At 49.1% G+C, this 18,059-nt stretch overlaps 2 protein-coding genes across 2 annotated transcripts in view; one reads left to right on the top strand and one right to left on the bottom strand.

Moving 5' to 3' along the window:
- CEP104 (centrosomal protein 104) overlaps window positions 1-13,896 on the bottom strand; it is a 49,010-nt gene extending 35,114 nt beyond the window's left edge. Inside the window, exons 1-6 of the mRNA XM_017882419.1 lie at window positions 13,395-13,896; window positions 8,245-8,371; window positions 4,204-4,377; window positions 2,764-2,902; window positions 889-951; window positions 507-583 (exon numbers count right to left, since the gene is read on the bottom strand). Coding sequence (XP_017737908.1) covers window positions 507-583; window positions 889-951; window positions 2,764-2,902; window positions 4,204-4,377; window positions 8,245-8,357 — 566 coding nt within the window. The 5' untranslated portion in view covers window positions 8,358-8,371; window positions 13,395-13,896. The remainder of the gene's footprint in view (window positions 1-506; window positions 584-888; window positions 952-2,763; window positions 2,903-4,203; window positions 4,378-8,244; window positions 8,372-13,394) is intronic.
- A 205-nt stretch (window positions 13,897-14,101) lies between these two features.
- The window catches only part of DFFB (DNA fragmentation factor subunit beta), a 30,279-nt gene continuing 26,321 nt past the window's right edge, over window positions 14,102-18,059 (top strand). Inside the window, 2 exon segments of the mRNA XM_017882418.1 lie at window positions 14,102-14,231; window positions 15,232-15,380. Coding sequence (XP_017737907.1) covers window positions 14,118-14,231; window positions 15,232-15,380 — 263 coding nt within the window. The 5' untranslated portion in view covers window positions 14,102-14,117.

The following is an 18,059-nucleotide window of genomic DNA, read 5'->3' as shown; positions in this document are numbered from 1 at the left end:
CGTCTGTTATCCCAGCACTTTGGGAGGCTGAGGCGGGTGGATCACCTGAGGTCAGGCGTTCGAGACCAGCCTGGCCAACATGATAAAACCCCATCTCTGCTAAAAATACAAAAAATTAGCCTGGGTATGGTGGCGGGCACCTGTAATCCCAGCCACTCGGGAGACTGAGGCAGGAGAAGTGCTTGAACCCAGGAGGTAGAAGTTATAGTGAGCCGAGATGGCGCCATTGCACTCCAGCCTGGGTAACAAGAGTGAAATTCTGTCTCAAGAAAAAAAAAAAAGGGGGGAAAAATCAATGAAGGTGTGCTGGAAAAAATCAATGAAGGTGTGCTAAATAAAACAGTGACCTTAATCTTTATGTAATCTTCAGACAGTCCAATCAGTGGCTTATCCAGCTCTAAACTGAAGTTAGAGGCTCCAAGTCCATAATCCTTTGGAAATGACTGACCCTTTCATGATTCTGAGGAAAGTAACAGAAGTTCATTGCTGGGGAGCAGGACTCTTACCTGGCGTAAGTTCCTTCTAGAGCAGGGTCCTCGCTGTTGTGCCCAAGGTAGTGGTCAATCAACTTCTCTCGAGAGGCCTTTGGGAGCAAAACATCTGCTTAGTGTCTCAGAGAGAAAGAGGAACAGCACAAAACCTTAACTACCAGATTTATTTCATATAAAGCTGTCAGCAAGGTTCAGTGATCCTCATCTTTCGGAGGGACAGCTAAAACTGTTAAAGAAAAGTTTAACATGCTATAGCTCCTAAAAATCATCTGAAAGTTATTCACTAGTCAATTTTATGCAGATTATAAAAATGACACTTTTTTTGGGTGAAAATAAACGACCCCCTCCAGTTAGAAATACATTTACTTCCTTAGGAATTAAAACTTTCCAAACTTACAGTATTGCTTTCATCACTGAAATCTGCGGGGTCTCCAATGATATTTATGGCAACCAAAGCAACCTAAGAAAGTGTTAAATTAATAGAAATTAAATATACAATGTTTGAAATGACTTAACACCTTTATTTATATACTTTGAGACAGGGTCTCGTCTGTCACCCAGGCTGGAGTGCAGTGGTGTGATGGCTTACTGCAGCCTCGATCTCCTGGGCTCAAGTGATTCCCCCACCTTAGCCATCCAAGTAACTGGGACTATAGGTGTGAACCACTATGCCCTGCTAATTTTTGTGTTTGTTTACAGAGATAGGATTTCGCCATGTTGCCCAGGCTGGACTTAACTCCTTTATAACAAACTGACCTATACTGTTATCAAATGGGATGATGTATATCAAAGTGTATTGTTAAAATGTTATGCTAATGTAAAGAATTTTTAATAATTAACAAAGAATTTTAAATAAATTATGTAAGTTAGTATTCTAATCCTTAACCAAATGGTTATTTTAACCATTTAAAGGATGTTCTAGCTGGGGGCGGTGGCTCATGCCTGCAATCCCACCACTTTGGTAGGCTGAGGCAGCAGGGTCACCTGAGGTCGGGAGTTCGAGACCAGCCTGGCCAACACGGAGAAACCCTATATCTACTAAAAATACCAAATTAGCCGGGTGTGGTGGTGGGCATGCCTGTAATCTCAGCTACTTGGGAGGCTGAGGCAGGAGAATCATTTGAACCTGGGAGGCAGAAGTTGCAGTGAACCGAGATTGCGCCATTGCACTCCAGCCTGGGCAACAAGAATGAAACTCCGTCACAAAAAAAAGAAAAAAAAGAAAAAAAAGAAAAAAAAAAGACATCCACTTGAGATTGAGTATGGAGCTCATCTTTGAAGGATCTTGGGAACTTAGACGATGAAAAGTTAACACAGCTCAGAATATCCAAGTCGGTAAGTCTCACCTGAGGTGGGGAGTCACTTTTCCATCCTGCACCCCCAACCACTGTAGACCAACTACTTAGCCAGGTCATTGCTGGTAAACACATGCAGGTGGGGAGAGGAAGGAAGAGGGTTAAGAATCATTCTTCTGGCTTCCTGGCGTGTCATGCTGAAGGCGCCAGGCAGCTGAACTGGACCTTTGCACTCTGGTCCAGCTCACCCGCTTGGTCTAGAGATTTGATTTGCTGGGTGCTCGCATTCCTCTTGGAGGGGGCAGGGAGAGTTGTAAATACTTGTGCTAATTAACAAGATTGCTTTGGACACAACTGATTTCTACTACACTAACCATGTGAGAAAAAGAAAGAAAAGGAAAGAAAGGGAGGGAGGAAGGAAGAGATGAAGAATTAGCGGATTGGAGCAGGAGACATTCTGGATTACATGCAACATTAATGTGTCTGCAATTTTTACTAGGGGATTTACCTCGTGCACGTTGGGAGGGTTTATTTAGAACTGTGCTGTCCTACACAAATAGGATGTGAGCCACATGTGTTATTAAGGTTAAGTAGGCACATTAAAAAATTAAAAAATGCAATTAACTTTAATAATATAGGTTAACACAACATATCCAAAATATTATCATTTCATCACATACAACTGACATAAAAGTTCTCATGAACTGTTTTGCATTCTCCTTTTGTACTGAGTCTCTGAAGCCCACTGTCTGGTGATGCTGGCAGCAGCTATGGGCACTAGGCCAGTTCGTGGTAGGCACTGGCCACATGTGTCCAGAGGCTGCTGGATCAGACAGCACAGCTCAGAGAGTTCAGCAGTCTCCCAGAAGAGATCCTCTAAGATCATCTTGAAAATGCATCTAAGAAAAGATACGTGACTACATAATCCCACAAAGAAGGTAGGGGCAGGATCAAAGGCGAAGCTGCATGCATCTTACCTGATTATATATGTTGTATTTGTTGGCATGGTTTTGGTGAAAAATCAGTTTAAGAAATTGTCCTACTGCATCCACATAAACTGATTTTAGTTCCCGGGCTTTGCAACCTGTCTTTTTGTTATCACAGAGAGACACGTAGCTGAAAAACAAAACACAACTGAAGAATACGCTGATTTGAAAACTTGCTGTTCAATAAAACTGCCCCTGCTCTGATTGAACTCAAGAGGTTTATTTTATTGTTTTATTTTTTAAAGCTAGACTACCCCTACGCAGGATCAATAGGTTTGAATAAAAGCTAAGTCTAGAATGAAAAACCTAGGAAAATCCCCTAGAACTCAAATTCTAATTAGTGTTCTTGTTTTTTTTGTTTTGTTTTGTTTTTTGGGATGGAGTCTTGTTCTGTCACCTAGGCTGGAGTGCAATGGCGTGATCTTGGCTCATTCCAATCTCTGCCTCTCGGGTTCAAGCAATTCTCCTGCCTCAGCCTCCCAAGTAGCTGGGATTACAGGCACTCACCACCACGCCCAGCTAATTTCTGTATTTTTAGTAGAGACACAGTTCACCATGTTGGCCAGATTGGTCATCTAATTAAATTTTTTTTTTTTTTTTGAGACAGAGTCTCGCTCTGTCGCCCAGGCTGGAGTGCAGTGGCCGGATCTCAGCTCACTGCAAGCTCCGCCTCCCGGGTTTACGCCATTCTCCTGCCTCAGCCTCCCGAGTAGCTGGGACTACAGGCGCCCGCCACCTCACCCAGCTACTTTTTTTGTATTTTTTAGTAGAGACGGGGTTTCACCGTGTTAGCCAGGATGGTCTCGATCTCCTGACCTCGTGATCCGCCCGTCTCCGCCTCCCAAAGTGCTGGGATTACAGGCTTGAGCCACCGCGCCTGGCCCTAATTAATAATCTTAAGAAAATTTCTACATCTGAAAAGTAGAGTTGAATAGCAGAATTCATAGAAATCATAATGCTGCTTTTTAAGCATATTCAATAAGAGGCAGGTGTTAAGAAATTTTGTACTCTTGAACCAAATAGAAGTATATAACATAGGACCAAAAGTTAAGGGACAATTCATCTTTAAGAGCTTTCAGGGCCTGGCGTGGTAGCTCACCCCTGTAATCCCAGCACTTTGGGAGACCAAGGCGGGTGGATCATGAGGTCAGGAGATCAAGACCATCCCGGCTAACACAGTGAAACCCTGTCTTCACTAGAAACACAAAAAATTAGCTGGGCGTGGTGGCGGGCGCCTGTAGTCCCAGCCACTCCGGAGGCTGAGGCCGGAGAATGTCATGAATCCTGGAGGCGGAGGTTGCAGTGCATCAAGACTGTACCACTGCACTCCAGCCTGGGCGACAGAGTGAGACTCCGTTTAAAAAAAAAAAAAGAGCTTTCCAGTAGAATTAGTCTAAAAGCCGCCATTATACATTTATATTTCATTCTTACCCAAGTCTTCGAAATCGCTCTGCTTGATAGGGTGCAAAATATTCAGGTAAGCTTTCACTAATGTAGAACTCAATTTTACTTGAAATCATATACTGGTGAGCAAGTAACTGTAGTTTCCTTATTCGACATCTCTCCACCATTTGAAGGACAATTTCTTGTGGAAATTGGCAAAATCTGAAAGCAAACACATTTTTATTTTTTCTGAACAATTCCTCCAGAGGGTTTCTAGATGCTAGCATCTCATTCTTGCAGGTAAGAAGCATTAACCACACACCCACTTTGAACTGAACAGTCTGTAGGTACTGATAGTACAAAATTGCCTGCGACATGATTCCCATTCTCTCGAGCTTTTCGTGTTGGAGTTGAAGCTTGGGATTAAAAATTTGACTTGAGCTGCCTGTAACCCTACAGGAATCATACTCTTGGTAGCTAGTAAATGGTCTGATATGAAACCTGAAGTTTTTCATAAGATAAATCAATCTTACGAGGTGGCACTAGCGGGCAGGATGGAGCCAAAGGATCTTCCATGGGAACTCAAATGCTTAAGGGCCCCGAGGTTCCATATTGAAGGAGTGCCTGCCATTCACGCTTAGTGGTCTAGGGAGAGAAGCCTATGCTATGGCCCGTGCTGGAGCTTCTAACTTTGCTCAAAAGTGACATAACTTTTTTTTTTGAGACGTAGTCTGTCTCTGTCGCCCAGGCTGCAGTGCAGTGGCCAGATCTCAGCTCACTGCAAGCTCCGCCTCCCGGGTTTATGCCATTCTCCTGCCTCAGCCTCCCAAGTAGCTGGGACTACAGGCGCCCGCCACCTCGCCTGGCTAATTTTTTGTATTTTTTTTAGTAGAGACGGAGTTTCACCGTGTTAGCCAGGATGGTCTCGATCTCCTGACCTCGTGATCTGCCCATCTCGACCTCCCAAAGTGCCTTTTTTTTTTTAGACAAGGTCTCGCTCTGTCCCCCAGGCTGCAGTGGTGTGATTATGGCTCACTGCATCTTTGATCTCCTGGGCTCAAGTGACCCTCCTACCTCAGCCTCCTGAGGAGCTGGGACCACAGGCATGTGCCACTGTGCCTGGCTAAAACTTTGCCCAGGCTGGTCTTGAACTCCTGGGCTCACGGGATCCTCCCCCCTTGGCCTCCCAAAGTGCTGTGATTACAGGTGTGAGCCACTGTGCCCAGCCCAGAAGTGACATAACGTATTAAAAAACTAAGAATTGGGTAGAGAATCACAGCAGTCAGCAAAGACCCCACATCGCTTCCAAAAATGCAAAGGCTCAAGAGAGGCACATTTGGGGCAGGAGGGCAGCTGGCACAAACTGGGAAACTGAGCAACTGTGAAATGAAATTCTTTAGTCTTTCACGTCAGTAAAGTGCTGCTGTAGATAGTTACTGCTTTTAAATGCAGGGCACATAAATTATCATTTGTGGTGAGATTATCTGAACATAAGGACAATAAGTAATCTATAATTTAAAAATCTTTATTTAAAGAAAACAAAACTCCAAAACTAAAGAAAAGCAAGACAACCAGCAAAGCTTTGAAGTTGTATACAGTCATGTACTGCGTGAGACAGTGGTCCCATAAGATGACAACACTGTATTTTGACTTAGCTTTTCTATTTTTAGATACACAGATACCTACTGTGTTATACTCGCTACCATGTTCAGCACAGTCATGTGCTGTACAGGTTTGCAGCCCGGGAGCAATAGGCGATGCCACAGAGCCTAGGTGTATAGAGTAGCCTGTATCACCTGGGTTTGAGGGCACTCTAGGTGTTTGATGAAATCGACTGATGATGCATTTCTCAGAATGTCCCCATGATTGAGTGATGTAGGATTGTACTTCTAAAAATCCTTCCAAAACAGGCCTATAATTTAGCTACTCAAATGCAGCTGATCAACAGTTTATAGATGAATCAAAAATACCTTTCAAGCTGAATATAAAAGAAACCTCACAGTTACAAAGGCTAGTATATATTTATCCTTTCAAGATAAACTGACAGATACAGATTTTAAAATAAAACAATTTGACAACCAAAACATGGATGCCCAGAGGCTACGGTTGGTGCAAACTTTATGCTTTCTTGGAAAAATGTCTTGCTCTGAAGGGTTTAGGCTCTCTGAATTCTGAGGTCACGTGAATGGCACTAGGGGTCTCCCTGGATCTCTTTATCCCCACTTCAGTGTCTCTCCTGGAGCTGCATCAATCTATGCCCTGAGCTCCGATGTAGAGGGTCCCACATTTTCTATGACCTGTGGTAACAGGGCACCTTGTCCTGCCATTGGGAGGCTAGGCTTTAGGGTATCCTCCTTTGTCTTTCTGCGATGTGCCTGACCTCAGGGAAGTCAAAGAGACCCCGAGCCAAACCCAGTGGGAGTCTGTGGTGACCAAGGGCACATGGATCCTTTTCTTAGGTACATCCTCTGAAAGCACGTTACTGAAGTGAGTGTAGGTTATGCCCTTTAAAGCAATACCATGTCAACGCACAAGAGAACCATATGGGTGTGATTTTTATAACTATTACCAAAAAGGGTGGCTGGGTGTATACTCGAGAACCTTCAATCCCCATATAAACACGGAACAAGTACAGTGAGCATACAGGACCTCTGCAGAGGGGATGCTGCTGCCTGAGAGAGGCATGAGCAGGCTCACGGGGAGTCTGGGAGGAGAGGGCGGAGCGCTGGGCTGCCCCCACGGGTGTGCTCCTCCTCCTGCCCTCCAGCCATAGGTTGGACCCTGTTAATGCTGCCTGCACGGGCAGTGCATCAGCCCCAGCCAGGGCAGTATCAGGATGCTGGCTCGTCTGCAATCCCAGCTCCACGGTGACAAACGTGCTGTCTGGCCCTTTCTGCTTGACTCTTGCTTCATTTCTCAGTTCATTCAGAACTCACTTCTGGGAAATGCAGGGACAGGGGGTCTTATTTGTTGCATCTCCTCAAAAACTCCAAAAGGAAAATATGTTTTAATTTTAAATGAGATTTACATTCAATTTTCAGCAACATGTCTTCTGAATAAAAGCAAGACACAATTATATGATTGAATTTAAAATGCCATACATATTTACGCATTCATGAGTTAGGAATAAATAGTAACTTCTCAGGCTTGAAAGCAAGTCATGAAGAGCACCGAGCTGATGAGGTGGGATGGGGTGGAGGCGGATTTTTAATCACATGACTGAGGGCAGAGGGCAGATGCCAAATGAGTGCATGAAGGGGCTCAGCTGTAAAGACCAAAGCAGCAGAGGCAAAAAGACTTAAATGTTTTAGGAAAATAATCAAGCAAAACACCCATCTAATGAACATTTTTTTTGAGACAGTCTTACTCGGTCACTCAGCCTGGGGTGCAGTGACTGTCATAGCTCATGGCAGCCTTGGACTTCCGGGCTCAAGGGATCCTCCTATCTCAGCATCCTGAGTAGCTGGGACTACAGGCAGGAGCCACTGTGCCCAGTTGAACATTTTAACAAAAGTATACGCATGTTTAAGAGAAATGTGAAAGACACAATCTTTTGGTTAAAGCTTGGTGTCATATAAAAGCAGTTATTTTGGTTAAAGCTTGGTGTCATATAAAAGCAGTTATTTTGGTTAAAGCTTGGCATCATATAAAAGCAGTTATTTTGGTTAAAGCTTGGCGTCATATAAAAGCAGTTAGCCACACACTCTTTCATCACAGGAGCCCAACTGTAAAAGCAAACAAAGCTGCACGTGCCATCTCTGCACAGAAACTTAATGAGAATGTGCAGCCCAGCGTGTGATCGGGGAATACAGTTAGACAATTACAGGGCCTCATTTCTCTTCCTTCTCCCCATCCGCACATTTTCTTCAGGGAGTGTGAGTGAATGTTATAAGTGAAAGAGGGTCAACACATTTTATTTAAAAATGTAAACAGAAAGAGATGCCTGACACTGCACCGCACACTGACATCCTCGGTCCTGATGTCCGAGTGACAGTAAAATCTGAGGCTTCGAATGAAAGGAGCCCCTGTGCCCTCCCCAGGGACCCGAGGTTGACTCACAGCCCAAGCCCCGCCCCGTCCAGCCCTCACCTAGGTGACCGCCACCCACTGACGGTCGGTGCATGGATCATGAGCTCCCGGGCACTGAAGCCGTCTTCGTGTCCAGATGAGCTGACGACGACAAATCCAATCTTGTGGGGCATTCTGCGCGTTTGGGCTGTTTATAAGAGAGCAGGAAAGATTTCTTTAAAACAAAGGAATTCACGAACACATGAACATTTAAAGGGTTAGTTAACGCCTTGCTAATACACACAATAATGCATTAAGTATTCAGAATTTTCCCATCTATTTGAAAGAGTCTATTTTTTTTTTGTTAAACACTTTGTATAGATACTTCTGACTCTATTTAAGGTATCATTTAAGTTATCTTGACTTTTCCCAAACATGTGTCCAAAAAGTTTGACCAGTATTGTGGATTGTGTTCCCCAAAAAGATACGTTAAAGTTCCACCTGTGGTACCTGTGAATGTGACCTTATTTGAAAGTAGGGTCTTTGTAGGTGTGATCTAGTTAAAACGAGGTCCTTGGGGTGGGCCCAATCCAATGTGACTTTTAAGAAGAAGGGAAGAGGCCGGGCGCGGTGGCTCAAGCCTGTAATCCCAGCACTTTGGGAGGCCGAGACGGGCGGATCATGAGGTCAGGAGATCGAGACCATCCTGGCCAACACGGTGAAACCCCGTCTCTACTAAAAAATACAAAAAACTAGCCAAGCGAGGTGGCGGGCACCTGTAGTCCCAGCTACTTGGGAGGCTGAGGCAGGAGAATGGCGTGAACCCGGGAGGCGGAGCTTGCAGTGAGCTGAGATCCGGCCACTGCACTCCAGCCCCGGCGACAGAGTGAGACTCCGCCTCAAAAAAAAAAAAAAAAAAAGACGCAGCCACACAAAGGGAGAGCACCATGTGGCGACAGAGGCAGGCACCGGAGCGAGGCATCTCTAAGCGGGGAGCGGGCCTGCCGAGCACGGCTGAGGACAGGCGAGGGCGGCCAGCAGGCACCCAAGGCTAGGAAGAGGCCAGGAGGGATCCCCCCATCCTCCAGAGCGAGAGTGCAGCCCTGCCCACACAGCCTCCAGAATGAATTTCTGTTGTTTTAAGCCATCTAGTTTATATTTTGTTATGGCAAAAATAGTTTTTGTCTAGAACATAAACACAAATGTATTTCTATTAGTTAGGAAACGAATAGTACCAGTACATTAGTTAGTGACACAATAACAAGGGAAAAGGCAACGTAGGCACTAGCCTAACAACTGCGAAACGAATGCGTGCGAGCAGAAGGAAGAGCAGGAATGACAGGCAGGCGTATTAAGTACAGAAACGTTCACGCAGAGTCAGGCCGAGGGACTGACTCACAGGACATGGAGCCCAATGTGCTCGGGGACTCGGGGTTACTTTTCAGTTACTAAGCCAGTCAGATTCTTCCTAAGTAAGCCAATTTGGGTTAGGTCTACATCATCAGGAAAACCAAAAAAGCCTCCTCACTAAACTAGGATAAAGAAGACTCCATTAGAAGACTCCATTAGAAGTTATCTGGGATAAGATAAACTATTAATTGAAATTCCCAATAGGAGGTAACATATAAACATACCCCCACGTAAAACTACGTATTTTGACATGCTTGATGCATGATCTAGATCTTTCTTTTACTTTCATTGAGAATTTGAAGAGGACCACTTCAATATATTAATTCTTGGCTGGCATTATTGCCGATGTTTCTTGGAATGTATGAACAAAAACACTAGAATAGAATGACATTGAGATCCTAGTTATTTTTTGCACAAAGTTCACTGCAAGACATAACTGTATATTAAACAAAAACAAAACTAAACCAACCCAGAAAATAATTTTTAAAAAGCCCCCCAAAACAGGATGAGGCTGGGTGTGGTGGCTCATGCCGGTCATCTCAGCACTTTGGGAGGCCGAGGTGGGAGGATCACTTGAGCCCAGGAGCTCGAGACCAGCCTGGCTAAGATAGTGAGACCCCGTCTCTAAAAAGACAAACAAACAAAAAAAAGAATTTTGAAAGGATGAGTGTGATTTAACCCACTGTGAGCTGCACAGCCACACCACACAGCCACAGCACTCCCGGCTCCCTATGCCAGAAACGCACAGCCCATGACTCCTCCTTCTTCGTGACCTAGCACTTCCGGGTCGCCCGGGCTCTGAGCCCAGAGGTACTTTTCCCTTGGCCACAGCATCTCTCTTCATCCACTCCCCACCCAGCGGTGTGCCAGGTCTTATCAGGCCTACCCTTCCTTCTGGTCCCACTGTCTTTTCTAGACAGCAGCTGCCTGGTGTCCTCACCTGGAGCACCTCCCTCAGACAAGTCCTAAGTTCCTGTTGTGTGAACGCACTTTAGACCCAGCTCTAGTCATCTCCATCCACATCCTACCTCCAGAGCTCTTGGTGGGCTCCCCATCTACGGATCAATGCGCCAACTCTCCCCTGACCCTCACTTCTTGTCCTGAATTCTGAAGTCCAGCCAAACAATCAAAGCTCAAAGTTAATACCCTTCAGCTCTGAAGCCCTCCAATCCTTTCATCATCTTTTTATCCTTTTCTGAGACAGAGTCTCACTCTGTCGCCCAGGCTGGAGTGCAGTGGCGTGATCTTGGCTCACTGCAGCCTCTGTCTCCCGGTTCATGTGATTCTTGTGGTTCAGCTTCCCAAGTAGCTGGGATTACAGGCATGTGCCACCATGCCTGGCTAATTTTTTTTGTTTGTTTTGGTATTTTAGTAGGACGGGGTTTTACCATGTTGGCCAGGCTGGTCTCGAACTCCTGGCCTCAAGCAATCTCCCCGCCTTGCCTCCCAAAGTGCTGGGATTACAGGTATGAGCCACTATGCCAGGTCCCGTACATCATCTTTAAGGGCAGGGCCTGTCACTCCCTATCCCACCTTGAAAATAGCTCTTGTGCTCAAGCTGTTGGGTTCCAGTCTCCAATTTTTTTCTTTTTTTTTGAGAGGGGGTCTCACTCTGTCATCCAGGCTGGAGTGCAGTAGCATAATCTCGGCTCACTGCAACCTCTGCCTCCTGGGTTCAAGTGATTCTCCAGCCTCAGCCTCCCAGGTTGCCAGTATTATAGGTGCACGCCATTACACCCAGCTAATTTTTATATTTTTAGTAGAGATGGGGTTTCACCATGTTTGCCACACTGGTCTTGAACTCCTGACCTTAGGTGATCCACCCGCCTCGGCCTCCCAAAGTGCTGGGATTACAGGCATCAGCCATTACGCCCGGCCCCATTTTTTTTTTTTTTTTTTAATACAGGTTCTCGCTTTGTTGCCCAGGCTGTACTGCTGCAGTGGCATGATCATAGCTCACTGTAACCATGAACTCTTGGGCTCCAGTGATCCTCTTGTCTCAGCCTCCTGAGTAGCTAGGACTACAGGCACATGTCACCATGCACAGCCACTTAATTTTTCTTTTTTTTCTTTGGTAGGGATGGGGTTTCACTGTGTTGTCTAGGTTGGTCTTGAACTCCTGGCCTTCAGTGATCCTCCCACCTTAGTATCCCAAAGTGTTGTGATTACAGGCGTGAGCCGCCAAGCCTGGCTAGTCTCTGATCCTAACCAACACTCTCTGTTATGGCTCGAAGATGTAAACATAGGACCTTTTCTGTCAAACAGAAGGGTGTTTCCAGTATGCTATACTGCCCCCAACAAATCTAAAATAAAGTACGGCATTTAAGAACCAGCAAAGAAAAATGCACGGACACCGTGGAGACAATGCTATTACTTCAGTCTGGTATTTGAAAAGGATTCCTTTTTCAGTTTACCCCCTCCCAAAGCCCTTCCAGTTGTAGCCTAGGGTACCCTCTGTGTAAACCTTCAAGTGTTACATAAGATACTTGGAGTGTCACTGAAGATTGCCACTTTTAGGCTCTATAAAAATCACCGTTAACAATTTGGGAAGAAGCAAAGCTCTGTTGAACGTCCAGTTATTGGCGAGTCTTCCTCACCAGAGGCATGTGGGATCCCCGTTGTCCCAGGGACAGTCATCAGCATCCCAACAAGTGCCAGAGTACGTCTCTCCCCAGGCAGCGATTATTCCATGGGGGTCTCATCCCTCACTACACTTTTCCTAGTGCTGGCATGGTAAAAGGTAATTAACTATAAATTCGACAGAAACTCAATGTAGCAACTTCCATTTTGTTACAAGACTGGGAAACAAAACTTGTTTCTGATTATCTTTTTTTATTTTTGAGACCGAGTCTCACTCTGTTGCCCAGGCTGGAGTGCAGTGGCGCACTCTAGGCTCACTGCAAGCTCCACTTCCCGGGTTCACGCCCTTCTCTTGCCTCAGCCTCCCAAGTAGCTGGGACTACAGACGCCTGCCACCACGCCCAGCTAATTTTTGTGTGAGCCTGCCACTACTCCCGGCTCTGATTATCTTTTTAAGAAGACTTAAGTGTGACCGCGCGCGGTGGCTCACGCCTGTAATCCCAGCACTTCGGGAGGTCGAGGAGGGCGTATTACTTGAGGTACGGAGTTCGAGACCAGCCTGGCCAATATGGTGAAACCCTGTCTCTACTAAAAATAAAAAAATTAGGCGGGCGTGGTGGTGGACGCCTGTAGTCCCAGCTACTCGGGAGGCTGAGGCAGGAGAATTGCTTGAACTCGTGAGGCGGAGGCTGCAGTGAGCTGAGATCGTGCCATTGCACTCCAGCCTGGGCGACAGAGTGAGACTGTCTGAAAGGCTTATGGGTTTCTGGTCAAGTCATCTTAGCGACTGAAAGGGCTTCAGAGAAATCTGAAACTCAAGTGCAAACAAAACAAAACAAACCCCAAAACAAAAAACAACCAACCATCAAACTTTAATCTCTGTAGGGGCAGAGCAACTTTCCTCAAAGTTTTGCTCAGCAGAACACATCTGAAACTGGCCCGCTATGTGCTATGCATCCAGAACAGGAAAAGCCAGACCTGAAAATAATATTCCACGCTAAATGAGCCGTCCCGGCGGGGCAGGCGCTCCCAGCACCCATGCTGCGCTCCCCGGCATGCGGCACTACGGGGCCGCGCCGGCTCTTCCCCAACAGCAAGGCCGGAATCTAACTCCACACCCTCCGGGCTTGCACCGCGCACCCAGGCTTCGTACCCAGCTCCCAGGTGGGGGCCCCCGCGGCGCCCGCGCCCCCGCGCCCCGCTCCGGCCCTGGTCCGGTGCCGCAGCGGCCCGGAAGGTACCTGCTCAGAGGGAACGGCCCCGACTTGCGCTGCCGCAGTCCCGGTGGAAAGGGCGGCTGGGTCGCAGCGGTGCCGCGGCCCGGGGAGGCGGCCAGGCGGCGCCTCAGCACCCGGACCCCGGGGGCGGGCGGGCCCGGGCCCCGGCCCTCGTGGACCTCCTCGGCAGCCGCAGCTTCTTCAGACGGAACACAATGGGCGCCCCCTCCGCTGCCCCAGGCCGCCTTGCACTCCAAGCTGCTGCGGCAGTGACAGGGAAAAAGCAGCCCCGGCAACCTCTGCCCATCGCCCCGGCCGCAGCCGCCGCTCTCATGACAACCAAGCCCAGCCCTGGACCGGGGCCTCTGCGCGTGCGCGACCCCGCCCCGTCCCCGGCCGCGCCGGCGCACAAGGGGAGGCCCCACGCTTCGCGGGCCCTCGGGGTCGTGTAGTTTCCGGGGCCGCGGCACCTGGGGCACACCAGGTGGTGTCGCGCCTTTGCTCTCCCGAGCCTTCTGGGTAAGGTAATGTAGGATCCGTGGGGCGACGCCTGCGCACAAGACCACGTCGGGCCTCCCTTTTCCCAGGCCTTCTGGGTAATGTAGTTTCCGGGATCGGCGCCCGGCCTGTGCCAGCTTGCAGAGCTCACCAGGTGCAGACCCCTGCGGCCAGGGCGAGGGCGGATCTGAGCAGCCAGCCAGCGGGTGCCGCCGCCTGCGGGACCCAGAGGCCTTGAGCACATCTGCAATGCTCCAGAAGCCCAAGAGCGTGAAGCTGCGGGCCCTGCGCAGCCCGAGGAAGTTCGGCGTGGCTGGCCGGAGCTGCCAGGAGGTGCTGCGCAAGGGCTGTCTCCGCTTCCAGGTGCCCGCCGGGCTGGGCGGGGCCGGCCGGCCGGGGAGGTGTGTGGGGAGAATAGGAGGTGCCGCTTTTCCTCTTCCAAAACGGAGGGTGCGGGCGGCGCCCAGGGCGGGTAGTTTTCGTGCGCCTCAGCCACTAGGCCCCCGGGCCCCCGCAGCCTGGGGTTCCTGAGCCTGGCTTCAGAGCGCAGGGAGCTTGGGGGGCGACCTGGATCACCCCTTCCCTCTTCCCACCGCTCGGGCAGGACAGCCCTGCATCAGAGCTAGGAAACCCGGGTTGAGTGCCAGGTGCTGGCACGCGGGGTCACGGCTGCTCTGCCTGTCCGGCCTCAGCTTCCCCTTGCGTAAAATGAAAGCCTTGGCTGGGTGGGCTCTGCAGGCCCTTCCAGCCCTCGCAGCTGGGGATTGCAATCGTCACCTTATTCCAGGGTGGCTTTCTTTTTTGGACCAGTACTAGGGTTACCAGATGTGCTTTGCCGGGGTCGGTGCGGGTTGGGTGGGAGTTGCCATAAAATGCCTGAAACTGACCAGTGCAGAGTAACAGGGAACCAGACTCCAACAAATTAACAGTGCCACGTGCCGGCCACACTTGTGCACAGAGGCAACGAACCGTTCTCCTTCGTGTGCCGGCACCGCCCTGGCAGCTGTGTGCTGGGGGTGGTGGTGTTCAGCTCCTGGCAGCAAAGAGGCGGCGCTGTCAAAGACAGGCTCTATTTGAAGTACCCTCAGAAGCTCATTTTAAAAGGGTGAATCCTGCAGAGCCAGCAGTCGCCACCTGTTCTATGTTTTTCCTGACTCTTCGTATTTTAGAACGGCTCGCAGTCAGGCGCCCTTGCTCCCGCCACCGCATCCTTGCCTGGGCGTTGTTGCGGCTGTGGTATACAGGCAGCAGCCTGAGCCTGCTTCTTTAAACACAGCTCATTCTGGTCGTTTGTGAGGCCTGCAGATGAAAAGCCCTCGGCTTGAGACCCTTCCTCCTCCTGTGGCCTCTCCCGCCCCTGCAGCTCCCGGAGCGCGGTTCCCGGCTGTGCCTGTACGAGGATGGCACGGAGCTGACCGAAGACTACTTCCCCAGCGTTCCCGACAACGCCGAGCTGGTGCTGCTCACCTCGGGCCAGGCCTGGCAGGGCTGTGAGTGGCAAGGACCTTGGAGGTGGGCGGGAAGCTGGCACTCTCGGAGGTCCTGGGGGCTTAGCTCTGGGTGTCCATCAGGGTGGGGAAGGGTCCCCCTTACTGTGAGCTCTCAGGTCTCAAGGAGGAAGTCCTCTGGAGTCAGAACCGGTTAGCATCGCTTAGGTGGCAGAGTCCTCAGTCCTCTGGTTCATGAACTCAGCTGTTCGGTTGGTTGTCTTTTTCTTCAAAAAATCTTGTAATTTCATTTACATTCATTTGAGGTGTCCTAGCAATTCCCAAGAGCAGAGGGAGGGCTTTGGGGTTGGGGCCTGCACAGTTTCATGGGGAAGGTGGGGCCAGGAATAGATACCCTTCTTTTCTTTTCTTTTTTTTTTTTGAGACAGAGTCTCACGCTGTGGCCCAGGCTGGAGTACAGTGGCCGGATCTCAGCTCACTGTAAGCTCTACCTCCCGGGTTTAGGCCATTCTCCTGCCTCGGCCTCCGGAGTAGCTGGGACTACAGGCACCCGCCACCTCGCCCGGCTAGTTTTTTGTATTTTTTTTTTTTTATTAGAGGCGGGGTTTCACCGTGTTAGCCAGGATGGTCTCGATCTCCTGATCTCGTGATCTGCCCGTCTCAGCCTCCCAAAGTGCTGGGATTACAGGCTTGAGCCACCGCGCCCGGCCGATACCCTTCTTTTCTGCTGGGCTGAGCACCCTTCTGGAAGGACGGGGTGGTGGTTTGTGGGATGCCCTCACATTGTTCTCGGTTGGTGTTTGCTGAGATGCTGTCCTCAGGGCTCATGTTTGGGGGCAGTTGCTTTGAGAGGTGGTTCTTTATGGGTATCTGTATTGAAGCCTCAGAACACAAAGTCCTGCCTTTCAGAATTAGCTGAATGCCAAGGTCTGCGCTTGTTTGACTCCCGTAAAAGAGAGCTTTTGGCCACTAGGGCGGGAGACACCATCATGTGCCTTTACCTGGGAAGGTCAGCCAGTGTTGTACAAAGGAGGTTAGGCTCCAGGAGATGCTTCTGGTACCCCAGGAAGGACATGGCTGCTCTGAGGGATGGAACTCTGGCTCCTTGGCCTAAGGAGCATTAAGAGAGAAGCTGAAGAGTAACGTCCATGTGGCCACCTCCCTGGCTGCAGTGTTGGGGTCTCCGCTGTCAGCATTGAGGGGTGACGCCTCTGGAGTGTGCTCCAAGGTTGCAAGCCCCCTTTTCCACTGGGCCTTGAGCTTTTAGAGGAGGCAGCCAGAAAATGTATCACTGTGATGTCCCCTGGGGTGGCCCCTGCGGGAGGTGGGGGCTGGGCAGGGTGTGCTCAGGGTATGCCTCACCTTTGGATGTTATCTTCCTTTCCCGTTGCAGGGCATAGTTGAAAGAGAGCAGAGCACATTGCTCTTTCTGTCCCTCCCCGCATCTCTCAGTCCCTGTCTGTCTCCTCTGTCTGTCTCTGTCTTTGTCTGTCTCTGGCTCTCTCTGCCTGTCTCTGTCTCTCTGTCCCTCCTTTCTTTGGTGCTTTATCCCCCCTCTTCCCTGAGACCACTAGTCCTCCTCCTCGTTAGACTTAAAAAAATTTTTTTTCTTTTCTTTTATTAAAACATTGAAATGGGGTCTTGCTCTGTTGCACAGGCTGGTCTCAAACTCCTGGGCTCAAGAAGTCCTCCTACCTTGGCTTCCCAAAGTGCTGGGATTACAGGCATGAGCCACTGTGCCTGGCCAAAAAATATTTATTTTATTTATATATTTGAGACTTTGTCATCCAGGCTGGAGTGCAGTGATGGCTCACTGTAACCTCAACCTCCATGTTTCAAGCGATCCTCTCGCCTTAGCCTCCTAAGTAGCTGGGACCACAGACATGCGCTACCATGCCTGGCTAATTGTTTTGTATTTTTTGTAGAGATAGGGTTTCGCCATGTTGCCCAGGATAGTCTCACAATCCTGGGCTCAAGCTGTCCTCCTACCTTGGCCTCCTAAAGTGCTGGGATTACAGGTGTGAGCCACCGTGCCTGGCCTAAACTGTTTATTTATAAATAATGACGGATTCCCGGGAAGTTGCACAGATAGGAAGGTCCCATGTACCTCTACCCTTTCCCTCAAAGGGGACATCAGATACAACTGTGGTACAATATCAAAACAGGAACACTGACACTAGTGCAATGTGCCTGATGTTCTATCATTTCTCCCCATGCAGATTCCTGTGACCAGTGTCAGGGTCAAGGTACAGACCTCTCCCATCCATCACTCAAGGTTCTCCCCTTTATAATCCTGCCTACCTCTGCCTACCACCAATCCCTAGCCCGTAGCAACTGCTGATATGTTCTCCATGTCTATAATTATGCCATTTAAAGAATATTAGGGACTGGGCATGGTGGCTCACACCTGTAATCCTAGCACTTGGGAGGCTGAGGCGGGTGGATCACCTGAGATCAGGAGTTCAAGACCAGCCTGGGCAACATAGTGAAACCCCATCTCTACTAAAAATACAAAAATTAGCTGGGCGTGGTGGCAGGCACCTGTAATCCCAGCTACTCGGGAGGCTGAGGCAGGAGAAGCGCTTGAGCCCAGGAGGTGGAGGTTGCAGAGAGCTGAGAGTGCCCCATTGTAGTTCAGCATGGGTGACAGGGCGAGATTCCGTCTCAAAAAAAAAAAAAAAGAATATTAGGTAAGTGGAATCATAAAGTATGTGACCTTTTGAGATAAGCCTTTTTTTTTTTT

This window comes from Rhinopithecus bieti, unplaced genomic scaffold, assembly GCF_001698545.2.
Source record: "Rhinopithecus bieti isolate Rb0 unplaced genomic scaffold, ASM169854v2 scaffold_13351, whole genome shotgun sequence".
In the NCBI taxonomy this organism is placed as follows: Eukaryota; Metazoa; Chordata; class Mammalia; order Primates; family Cercopithecidae; genus Rhinopithecus; species Rhinopithecus bieti.
This window is presented reverse-complemented; position numbering and strand designations above follow the sequence as displayed.